This window comes from Micrasema longulum, unplaced genomic scaffold, assembly GCF_059751315.1.
Source record: "Micrasema longulum isolate JH-2025_06_02 unplaced genomic scaffold, ASM5975131v1 h1tg001192l, whole genome shotgun sequence".
NCBI classification, from domain to species: domain Eukaryota; kingdom Metazoa; phylum Arthropoda; class Insecta; order Trichoptera; family Brachycentridae; genus Micrasema; species Micrasema longulum.
Window position 1 is genome coordinate 235833 of NW_028278379.1, and position 12581 is coordinate 248413.

At 30.9% G+C, this 12581-nt stretch overlaps 1 protein-coding gene across 1 annotated transcript in view; it reads right to left on the bottom strand.

Annotated features, from left to right (window-relative positions):
- Positions 1-12581, bottom strand: part of LOC148276567 (cubilin-like) — a 74541-nt gene that overhangs the window by 18888 nt on the left and 43072 nt on the right. The window contains 7 exon segments of the mRNA XM_088234078.1: positions 1129-1300; positions 1850-1990; positions 4247-4431; positions 4983-5208; positions 6163-6339; positions 9636-9721; positions 11563-11769. Of these exon segments, the coding sequence (XP_088090204.1) occupies positions 1129-1300; positions 1850-1990; positions 4247-4431; positions 4983-5208; positions 6163-6339; positions 9636-9721; positions 11563-11769 (1194 nt within the window).

Sequence of the window (12581 nt, forward strand, 5' to 3'; positions counted from 1 at the left end):
AAATAAAATCAATTTAAAAAAAAATCATTTCAAGGCGGTTCGAGTAGTAGTGCAAAAATAAGGCAAAGTATATTTTCAAAATGTCTTTAATGGACTTCATAAAACTGTGGTATTAAGGATGTAATATTATGTCAATGTCACAAAAACTGTCATTGTGGGAAGCCTGTATTTTTGGAAGAGTGATGTTTTTCACAAAATTAGTCTGTGCAATGGTGCATGCGCAGTTTTATAAGAAATAAAATAATGAAATGAAAACATATTTTTTGTGATACGCAGTCATAGAATTAAGAATGGTCCAGAAGGAGCGTAGAATCATATTTAAATACATCAAACTGTGTCCAAAAAACCCCCCAGTTTGCCCCACTTTCGCCACGCGCAAGCGTGAAATCACGGCGTAATGTTGCCAGATTGCGATAAATATAATCATAACACAAATGTAAGATAATCATATTTTTATTAATTCGTTAATTTCTTTAAATTTTTTTTGGAAACATTGTTTGACACAACAAAGTAGATAAGTAAAGGGTCATTTAATAAGAGTAATTTAATTAATAAACTTTGAACTTAAAAAACAAAACAAATTTTATTTTACATAAAACTGATATTTTTATGTCATGTTAAATAATATTTGATCTTTTAAAGATAACGTCGGTCAAATGTCCACCACGGCGTTGTTTAATCTGAGAGGTCCATTTGTCATTAGTTCTCTAATTAGATGAGCAAAGTAGCGTAAAAAATTTGACTACCCTGGCAACACTAACAAAATGTCCATTTTTTTTCTTTGACAATCTGACAGATGGAAAAATAATTCAGTTTTTAAGTAATGCATTTGCTACTTACACATGAAATGTGATCCCGTTATATTTCTTTAAGATCCCAGCAGTATTTTTATACTTTAAAATTACACAAAACGGCAAAGTTTAATTCAAATCAGGAATTGTGTACTGAACAACATTTACGAAGAAACTAATGGGTCAAAATGTAAAACTACTCATTTAAGAGTAATTTAGTCGCCTTCTGTTTGATGCGCGTATGTGGTTTCTGGACTATTCTTAATTCTTTGTACGCAGTGTTATAATGCAAGAAACTACAAGACTATAATAAGATAATATCAATCTACTCTCTTACTTGCTTCAAGGAGGAATTTAGTAAAATTAAGATTGATATGTTTTCCTTCCTCTACGTGAAAAGTGTAAACACATCTCAAATTTCTACCGTATGTGGGGTAACCAGGACTATTCAACTCTCTGGGTGTGTCATGAACTACAAAATTACCACCACAAAACGGTTTCCATGCAGCCTGAAACAGATTTAAGAAATTTTAAAACAATTATAAGATAATAAAAAATTATCACAGAAAAAAAGGTGAGATTCAAATCCACAAATCTAGAATAACCAACGACCAGTTTCATCGCTTTTTCAACACACTGGTTCTTCCAAATTTGTGGATTTAATTATAACTTATCTTTTATTTATACGATTAAATAAATAAAACTACAATAATTGTAAAAGCACGTATATATATCTATGAACCGGGTTGTGATTCGGTGGTAGTGTTGTGGACTCACGGATCAAAAGTCCGAGGTTCAAATCCCACTCTATCACAACTCGATTCCCATTTCTTAAGCACAAGGTATTTACTACTTTCAAGAATTGATCTAAAAATTGAAATATTTGGGTAAATTCATTAAACTAAAAAAAATCGTTTATCTGCCTTTTTTATTATTTTTAAACCATGTAAATAATCCATTGGTAAATATATAATACAAAATCAATAATATTAAAAAAATTGTATTAATTGAAAGCATAAATGTTATATTTATAGTGGTCAAAATGGTCATAAATTTACCTGGAAACCATCTCCATTTACAGCCTCATCCGATCTAAATAAAACTTTCATTTTATCGCTATATGATTCAAAATTATTTGGAAGAGTTCGTCCACATCGTCTTCCTAAAGATAACCACTTGTTATCAACAAAGTCAAATACCTAAAACAGAAGCAATATATTAATGACACTCTAAAATACAATATGAATTTAATGTTAACTGTTTATAGTTTTTAAAATGAAAAATAAATTTATAGCAATATAATTTTTCTGTGTTCATGCGAAGAATACAGTCATAAATAGAACCAGAACCTTGGACAAGTGTTTTTCACTCCGGCTACTCTCAGGTAAAAATCCTGGAAAAAAGGAAATAGAGAGGGGATTAGTTGGCCTCGTAATTTAGTAGATTGCTTATTCACCTACCATGCTTGAAGTCCCAGGTTCGATTCCTGGAAGGGTCAAGGTAAAATATTTTTTTTAAAGGTGGTTTAACACTGCAATATTTCACCCATCCCAGGACTGATATCTGAAGCGTAATACTGATCACCTTACCTTCATGTAACAGATGATTGAGGTATGCTGCATTTGCTGTTCCAATGTAATGCCTTTTGCAATATTCTGCCCCATAAGCAAAAAGGCAGCTTTTTGACAAAAATCATTAAATGAAATAAATTAATATAAGAACACCTGAAGCGTAATACTGATCACCTTACCTTCAGGATGGTTGAATCATGCTGCATTTGCTGTTCCGATTACATGCTTTTTGCAATATTCTGTCCTCATAAGCAAAAAGGCAACTTTTTGACAAAAATCATAAAATGAATTAAATATGAGAATACCTGAAGCGTAATACTGATCAAGTTACCCTCATGATTGTTAAAGTATGGTGCATTTGCTGTTTCAATTATATGCTTTTTTAACTATTCTGCCCTCATGAGCAAAAAGGCAAATTTTTGATAAAAATCACAAAATAAATTAAATATGAAGTATTGTTTTTGTTAATAAAATTAGAACCATTTGATATAAATCTAAAAGCAGTACGAAATATATTTTAGTATAAAAAAGGACACAATGTTTTTTAAATAAAAAAAAAAAACAGTAGTAATCCTAAGCAATAACACAGCATCTAAAGTGTGTTCATTTTTACAAGAATTTCCAAATAAACAAACTAGCCGCGTGATATCTGACGGAGAATAACATATTTCACAGATATCATTTTAATCTAAATGGCACGGTCAAATTATAGTGGATCGACATTTATTAGATTCGTTTGTACCTATTTAAATTTGATGATATTTGAATTTTTAGTTTTTTTTTAAATAAAACTCCATAGTTAATGATTTCATGAAAAATATCTTTAAAAAAAAGAGATTTTAATGATAATTTGATCAAAATCATAACTTAAATTTAGCGAGTACTCTCAGGTAAAAATCCTGGAAAAGGAAATCGACTGGAGATTAGTCGGTCTTGTGATTTACTGGTTATTAAATTTGCCAGGCATCAAATAAATTATTGTAAAACAACAAATTAATATCGATCCACCATATTGTAATTTATCGTGCCATGAAGATTTTTGCCGTGGTGTGAAGTGAGGCAATCATGCGATATCACGTAGTGGGCTCGTGGTTTGCATGTGCACAGCGGTCCAGTCTCCGTGAATGTATGGTAGAGATTCATAAGCAAAAACACAGTGTAGATATGACACATAGTGGTTTTATGCCTAGAAACAATTGACACACTGTGTTTTTACTTCTGACTATTTACGGTTTAAAAAAAATTTATCATACTATATAATATGATCTTTATGCTATATGCTATATATTATTACATCATAGATACTCAAAAGTATCATATCTTAAAATATGATTTTTGCAAAGAGCTGCATTTTCACTTATGGCGGCAGTATTGGATGTGGATAGATTGTAATTTTTCATTATTTGATTTTATTATTATTTATTCATTTTCATTTTTTAACTGAAAAATTAAAGTAAACACTTATAAATTATTATAAAATTAAAAAAATTTGTGTTTATACTGAAACACACATCATCATTATACCCCTGTCTACATACGATGGTGCATAAGGCACTACATTAAAACCACAGATTCAGCGTACCTCAATCATCTGTTAGGCGATCGGTCTTCCAGTTCAGGGACAGAGAAATTTGAAATGATAAACCACATTTGAAACAAATGCTTTATGTTGACCCTGCCAGGAAATGAAACCGTAACTAGGAGGTTAAGTTATCCCCACTAGATTTCATTTTCAGGATTTACACATTAGAGTAACCATCGAGTTGAAAAAATAATGAATGGTTCTGGTTCTATTTAACACACAGAGCTGTATAATGAAAATAGTAAAAAGAAAAAATGAAAAAAATTGTCATGAAGTGATACAAAGTGAATAATAAAAAATACCTCCACAAAGTCTTTAGAGCAATTAGTTGAAGTTTCCAAAAAGAATCGATTAGTGAATTCCAGTGATATCCTGTATCCTTTCTCCGCTACAATTTCCCAAGAACATTCCTGATTTGCTGGATAGTTTTTAGGATAGTTAGGAGAGTTGAATGTTCGGGCATTATTTGTGAGTAAACTTCCACAACCTTAAGAAACCATATAAAAAACACATCAGTAGAAATGAACATTTCAAATTCACATTGAATTTTTTTAAAAGACATCCAAAGCACTATTTTTCCTCCATATTTGTATACAAACTTTATGTACGCATCATATATCGTATATATTATTCAATAAAAATTCTAGTAAAAGTTTAACTTAGGGCATTCAGTTTATGCGTGTACTGTGCAAGATAATCATGACTGGACATTCAAGGACAGGGCAAGGCTTGATTTGGGCTATAGCCCCGCCCTTGAAGAAAAAAAAGTATAAGCAAGTTTTCAGAAAAGCATTTAAATTTGTAATATCTCACCTAAAACTCGACCAAAATAATTGAATAATATTCTAATTCCTTATTTTTGTTCGTTGATCATAGTTTCATGCATTTGTAGAAAACAAAAAACTGCTCGATGGTCAATTAGCAAAGTTAAAACTAAACTGAAGAGCTTAATTGATACCTCATGTCTAAATTATCGACAGGAAATTTTATAAATAAATATCTACAATTAGTTGCAATAAATTCAATTGTAAAACATACCCAGAGAGTCTGATGAAACCCTAATATCCAATTGTGTAGATGGAGAAAATTGCTCAGCATGATATTCTATCCACAAGTAGTGAATTGATGAGGTCAAAGTATCGGGAGGAAGACGATTGTAACACATGCGTGTCATTAGAGGACTGGAAGGAGATCGCCCTGACTTTACCTTCAACTCTTCCTCATCACAGGATTGTGTCCCAAATCTGGTGCTACCTGATGATACCTAGAAACACAATCGTTTTAATAATTAAAAAGATGAGAATTAATTTCACTCATTTAGTTGAAAGATTTTTTATTATTTCTAATTGAGCTTTATGTGGAATTCCATTTTTAGTAGGGTTTCATTCAAAAGATTTAATTTAAGACTCTATATTTTGTTATTATTTAAATTTAATTCGTTTAGAATTGGTACGTTTTGATGCTATTGAAGAGATTCTCAAGGACAATAAATCTGTGATACCCCGAATGCCCAGTCGTCCAAAAAAATAGTTTCTTTACATGAAGAGGTAGCACATTCCAAAATCTCTCGCAAGTAGGATTAATATCGTTAATAACCAATCCTTTTGATAGTTAAAGAGGGTTTATCATTTTCATCTTATAAGTAAAGTAATTAAGAATGTAAAGCAATGAGAATTGAAATGATCGTTGGTTTCGATTCTAAACGTCGAGCTCACATTACACCTGGCTGGTGGTCAAAGAACGGCACAACACCTATCCTTATACTGTGCCTGCACCTCAATATTATCAAAACCAAAATAGGAAACTAGAGGCGGCCCATTTTGCAACCAATGTCAATTATTTGTTTTTTGTGAGATTTATTGTTACCTTCAACCCTTTTAGTTGTGTTAACTCTGCATTGTGTCAATATTGTGCGACATACATTAAGATAATTTTTAATCTAATAAATGCTAAAAAGCAAAGAGAAATAATTAATATTTTTTTATGAAACAATAGGGGCCTAAATCACATGTCATTATAATATTGATTTATTATAATATACAAGTATGAAATTTGTTCTTTTTCTTCTTCTTTGTGTGTCACAAACTCCTGATGTCCTTAGTCAATTAACAAATAAAATAAAATATTTCAAAACACTGAACTTCCTCATTTTGGCATCTAAAATTTCAGATTACCTCATCAGGGAAATGGTGTGCTAGTAAAAACATGAATATAATACCTTAATATTTTGACCTGCCGGAGCGACAAACACCCACGCGCAGTTTATTGGTCCTGTAGTATTTTTTAGATGCTTTAATGAAAATATGTCCGGGTCATTAAAATTACGAATAACTCCCCCACAACTGTGAACTTTAAATTCCAAACGGAATTTCACTTTCTTTGTAGCTTGAATAATCTGAAATAAAAATAATTATTTTAATAGACATTTCAACAAAGATGGATAACTTTATTGAGAAAGGAATATAAAAGTCTAGGCTAATAGAGAATATGATATGTCAAGGGCTGGTTTGAGTCATTACATTGCATAACATTCCCTTCTCTGCCTAAGTCTGAACATCCATATTTCTCCAATTCTTTAATTTGTTGATTTTCATGAAGAAAAGAGATGAAAACTTTATTGATGTGGGTAAGATTTTACTAATTTTTAAATTATTTTTTTTTTAAGGAATAATCCGCTAAGCCTCTATTTAGAGGCTTGTCAGCAGGTGCGATAGAGGTGATATGGAAGGAGGTAATGAAAAATACACCACGACACCCAAACCAATTGAGAAAAAAATCTTTCTTGGATTTTTATCTTGCAACTGGCGGGAATCGAACCTGCAATGTCAGTTTCACGGTTGGCCGTCTAACCAGCTGTGCCACGGCGCCTGTCGTTTAATCTACAAGGAAACACTTAAAAAATATTTTAACATAGACAGAGAAGGTGAATTTTCATTAGCCAACGACAGTTTTGAAGTCAGGCAAAATCACTCATTTTAATAGGGTAAAAAATGTATATTTTAATATATAATATAAGATTATGTGTTTTTACAGTCTTTTATTCAAAACTCTAATTATTTTTCTATGGTTTCTATTCCAATTATATCTTTATCATGTAAATAAAATATGTGATGTTTTTTTTAACGACTTTAAATTAACGATTTAAGTAGCAAAAAATAAAAAACATTTTATTTGTTACAAAAAATGAACATCCATTTCTACTAAGAAATTACAGCAGAAAAACTCAATATTTGAATTTATTATGCTGAATGTTATTGAACATACATCACCATTAAACCACTTCTTACTGATTTTTCTATATTTACCAGTTTCAATACATATAATCAAATCAGTGCACGTGAGGGTTGCTTATTATAATGCATTTCGTGTTGGTTTAATTGGTGTCCTGACGAAGAGACGGGTATGTCTCAAAACCGGTAGATATATAAAAGTCAGTAAACGGTTATATACAAATATTTAGTTAAATGCTTGACCACAAAGTTAATGCTTTAAATATTAACAATATATTATGTTTCATAAGATTGTCTGGCTTTTGTCATTCATATGTACAAAAAAAATGTAGACAAGAAAAATCAATGTTAACAGATTGCAATAAAGTGGGACTGAAAATAAACATAGATAAGACAAAAGTCATGTCTACAACAAGTTCAATATACAATGTTTTGAGTATGTTTGTAGATAGGCTGGATTTCCTCCCTAGGGAGTGAGTACCACAATAGATGGAAGAGTTGAGGAAATGTGGATGTTTAAACATAGTCAGAATGGTATATGTTACACAGTGTGTAAAGTGGCAACTTAAACCAGCCAATGACATGTCATAAGCCCTGTAAATGCCTAGACTTCCATATTCCCTTCTCGAAATGTTTTTCCTCTCTGTTGTAACAAATTTAAGTTCAATATAGCCTATAAAGATTGGTGGTCAGGATATTGGCATAGTCGAATCAAACATACATTTGGACTTTAAAAGGGCATTTGAAACAATAGATCGAAAAAAATTACTACAAAAACTTGAAATAATAGGACTATCAAATGAGGCCCTCAATTTATTCAAAGAATATCTTCAAGGAAGAAAACAAGTAACTAAAATAGAAAACAAAATATCTGAACCATTGAAGAATAATTTAGGAGTTCCCCAAGGATCAGTTCTAGGACCAATTTTATTTATAATATATATAAACGACATCACAAATATAATAAAACACTGCAAACTACAATTATTTGCCGATGATACATTAATCTATATAGCGGGAGAATATTATACAGAGACTTTACAAAAATTAAACGAGGACTTAAACAGAATATCTGAGTGGCTCAAAATTAATAAACTTCAGCCACTCAGAATATCTGAGTGGCTCAAAATTAATAAACTTCAGCTTAATGTTGAAAAAAACAAAATACATGGAGTTAGGAAGGAAAAAGCCAAACCCAAGGATGAATGTACTTATTGATAATGAAACCATAGAAAAGGTTAATGAAATGAAATATTTGGGGATAATACTTGATTCAAAATTGACATTAAATGCAAATTTTGAACACGTTAATAAAAAAATATCAAAAAAAATATTTTTCCTTAGTAGATTGAGAAATAAATTAAATAAAAATACTGCAGAACTAATTTACAAAACAATCATTCTTCCACATATAGATTACTGCTCAACAATATTATTTTTAGCAAACGAAGGAAATTTAAATAAACTAGAAATTTTACAAAATAAAGCGATGAGAATAGTTCTTAAGAAAAATAAATATAGCAATGTAAAAAAAATGAGAGATGAACTAAAATGGTTATCTGTAAGAAGGAGACTTAAATTTAATATGTTGATATTTATACATAAATTTTTTCACGATAAATTACCAAAATATTTTAAGGATAAAGTTGTCTTAAACAAAAATTGTCATGAATATGCTACTAGACAAAAGGATAAAATAAGACTACCATTATTGAAAAGAGCTGAGTCGCAAAATTGTTTGATGTATAAGGGTTTAAAAATGTATGATGAGATGCCTGAATGTATGAAGAATGAAAAGTGTCTGAAAGAATTTAAAAATAAATGTATAAGTTACTGTAAGGAAATGTAAATATATATAGATGATGTAAATGTACATAATAGTTTATATTAGTTTTAATATAAGCTAACTTAAGAAATAAATAAAAAAATACATTCAGCAAATTATCAAATACTCTGAAATCTAGAGGCATCTCAACATATCTGAAGAAAAAAGTGTTCAACGCATGCTCACCAATGGGTTTGAAACAGCACTCATTAATTAAAGAATCTTACACAAGCTTAAGATGACGCAAAGAGCGATGGAAAGAATGTTAAACATCTTGCTCAGGGATCGCAAGTCGGTGGATCAGCAAAAGTACCAAAGTTACAGATGTGGGCAAAAGAATTGCGAAGCTAAAATGGAATTGGGCGGATCATGTTTCTTGGATGTCAGATGGTAGATAGAAAAAAAAGGTATTGGACTGGAGGCCGAGAACAGGACACATAAGCGTAGAGATACCCTAGACCAGATGGTTCGACGACATCAGAAAAGTCGCAGGTCCAAAGTGGTAAAGAGTGGTGGACAGGGAATTGTGGAGGTCCAAACGGGAGGCCTATGTTTAACACTGGACTTGAGAAAAAGGCTGAGTAAGTAAGAGAAGTAATTAATAAAAGTAAGACAAAATATGAAGGGATATATTACCATCACTTTTGTATCTGTATAAGGTGACATGACAGTTACTGGAGTGGAATAATTGAGGCACAAATCTTTTAGTGATCCAATAGTACCTGGAATAAATTTGTTTATTAATAGTTATTGACCTTATACCAGGTACGTATCAATAATTATATGATCAATAGCAATAACAAAATAAGGTAGGCATACTTATTTTACGACATTTATTTCTTTGTTTTATTTTATTTATACATGTCTTATTGATTTATTTATATTTATTGAGACACATTTTCCCTTTAAATTGAATTTTCAATTTAAATTATTTTTATTTTTGAATGTATTGAGTTTTAACATAAGTTGTGTGCATTTTTTTTCCAAATGAATAACAATAGGACACAAACAATAATAAATGTATTCTTCTTCATTATTTTACAGCAAATTGATAAATAATTCTGTGGCTTGAATCTATAAGGGTTGGTGTCGTAAATTGTAATATTACAGTAGAGTAATTATTTATCCATTTTTTGGTGAGATAATTAACTGTTTGATGTTTTTGATAGCAAATATTAATAAAAAATATTAAAACATTATGTAAGTGTGTTTAAAATAGTTAAATACACAAGTTTTTAAAATGACATCGATCCTCTACAAAATGGTGGCAAGAAAAATAAGTAATCTGACATTTGCTCTTCTAGCACCTAAGCCACAGAATTTATAGCATCCTTACCGTACAGTGCGCAAATATCGCGAGCAGCTTTGCAGGTTTATTCCCTCGATCGAACCCCAACAGAAGGAGGTGTCTAAAATGCTCACTTTTATCTACTTGACATTCTATTTTGAAGGTTTGTAATCAAATGAAATAATATAAGAAAAAGTAAACGCAATAGGTTGTAGAGCAGAAAATTATCTTTTGAATGACATTTACCATTTTGTTTTACTTTTGGAGCTCATTTTTAAATTTGGAAACGAACACAACTTATGTTAACACCTAATGCATTTTTGGATCAATTATCAAAAATATGCTGTTTCAAGATAATTTTGTAATCATTTATACCTTAGGAAAAAAACATGCGAGAGATTTCTGTTTTTTTTTTGTAACTAACTTACAAAACCCTGAAATTATTTTTGAATATTACCCTTATTTCATCATCATCATCAGTCAGCAACTGGTATTGCATAGGGCACTTCATTGGTAGACTAAATGTAGCGTATATCAGTTGTCTGTTACATGAAGGTATATTGATCTGCCTTACGCTTCAGGTGCCAGTCCAGGAATATGAAATATTGCAGTGTAGAACCACCTTTCAATTCAATATTTCATGACGACCTTCCCAGGAATCGAGCCTGGGCCTCAAGCATGGTAGGTGAACGCGCCAACCACTACACTAAAAGGGGGACTTATCTCAACTCGGTTTTGTTATTCAGGATTTTAACATGAAAGTAGCCAGTGAGTCGAAAGCACTCTTCCAAGATTCTAGTTCTATTTCACACACAGAACTGTATTCCTAATCCGCCCGGACACAGATAAAAGCGCCATTAAATAAAATTAAATATAAGGACCTTAGAAAAAAGGGACTAAAGGGCACAAAAGCAATAAACCAGGTAAATGCTTATAAATATGTTTCTTTTTTGGGTGAAACCGTGTGTGTTGGATTTGTTCTGACGTTTCGGCTACCATTGCAGGAGGCATCTTCAGGGTAAATTGAGTGTTTTGTAGAAAAAACTATGTGTTTTAGTACTTTTAATTTGTACCGTGTCGTAGTTTACCCTGAAGATGGCTCCTGAAATGTACCCGAACGGTATCACCCAAAAAAGAAACATATTGATAACAGTGACCGTGACAACCTTCGCACCTATTTAAATGCTTATAGTTCAAGGATCAGATCAAAATAATAAATATAGAATTTTCTCTTTAGTTTAAAAACTTTTAAATTAAAAAAAGTAACATGCTTACTTTGTTTTACAGATATTCTCGAACTAGCAATTCCACATATTGAAGGAGTGGTATACCCAATTGACACGTCTTTAAATGTCAGGGCAAGTGTTTGGTGCTCAAAGGATTCATTTAAAGATTTATAATTATATTCACAGTAAAATGATGAAATATTTTTTTGTGGTGGTATTATTGTTCCCTCATTTCCTGATAATGCGCCTTCACACACTGAAATCAAAGATATTAAAACTGGAAAGTCAATCTGTATTCATAACAACTTTCATAAAAAAATAAATTATTTCAACTTCAGTAGCACTCTCGAGTCCTCTATTTCGCAAATGCAAGTAGCATTACAATTAAATAGCATGGCTGTCGCCAGCTGTTATGCTAGTTACAAACTATTCGCCAAAAACAAAAAATGCAAATTTAAACAATTATGAACAACGCGTAACAATAAAATAGTTTGTTGAAATTATACATACAGCAATTTTATTAAAAAACCCAATACAATGAACTCGAATGATGGACTTTGTTAAAAAACAAACAAAAAAATTATGATAAATTAATTGTTTGTTAATCCTTCCAAAATAGGCATTGTAGGTTTATATTTTGCTCATCTCTCCTGTAATGGTATTTATAATATCGCGGGGTAATCACTACAACCAGGTAACTTTTCTAATCAGCAACACAAATCAGCATTTGTGAGTTCGAAACCCACTGAAAACACTTTTTTTATCCATGAATGCAGTCATGCATTCAAATCATCGTAATATGATTATAATTAACCACCACTTGCCTATTTGTAGCAACCATGGAGGAAGATACAAATATGTGTTTTTAGTGGGTAACTCAAAAATGCTGATTTTGAAATTAAATTTGTTGTATTGGTCTATATAAATTGGTTATGTTTTTTATGATTATTTTAGTTTTTTATTGTTTATTATGTTAATGATAATTAGGTTAATTGGATGAACTACGTTTTTTTTGTTATTATTATGTTAACTTTGTTAAATAGGTAATCTTAGGCATGTTTCACATTT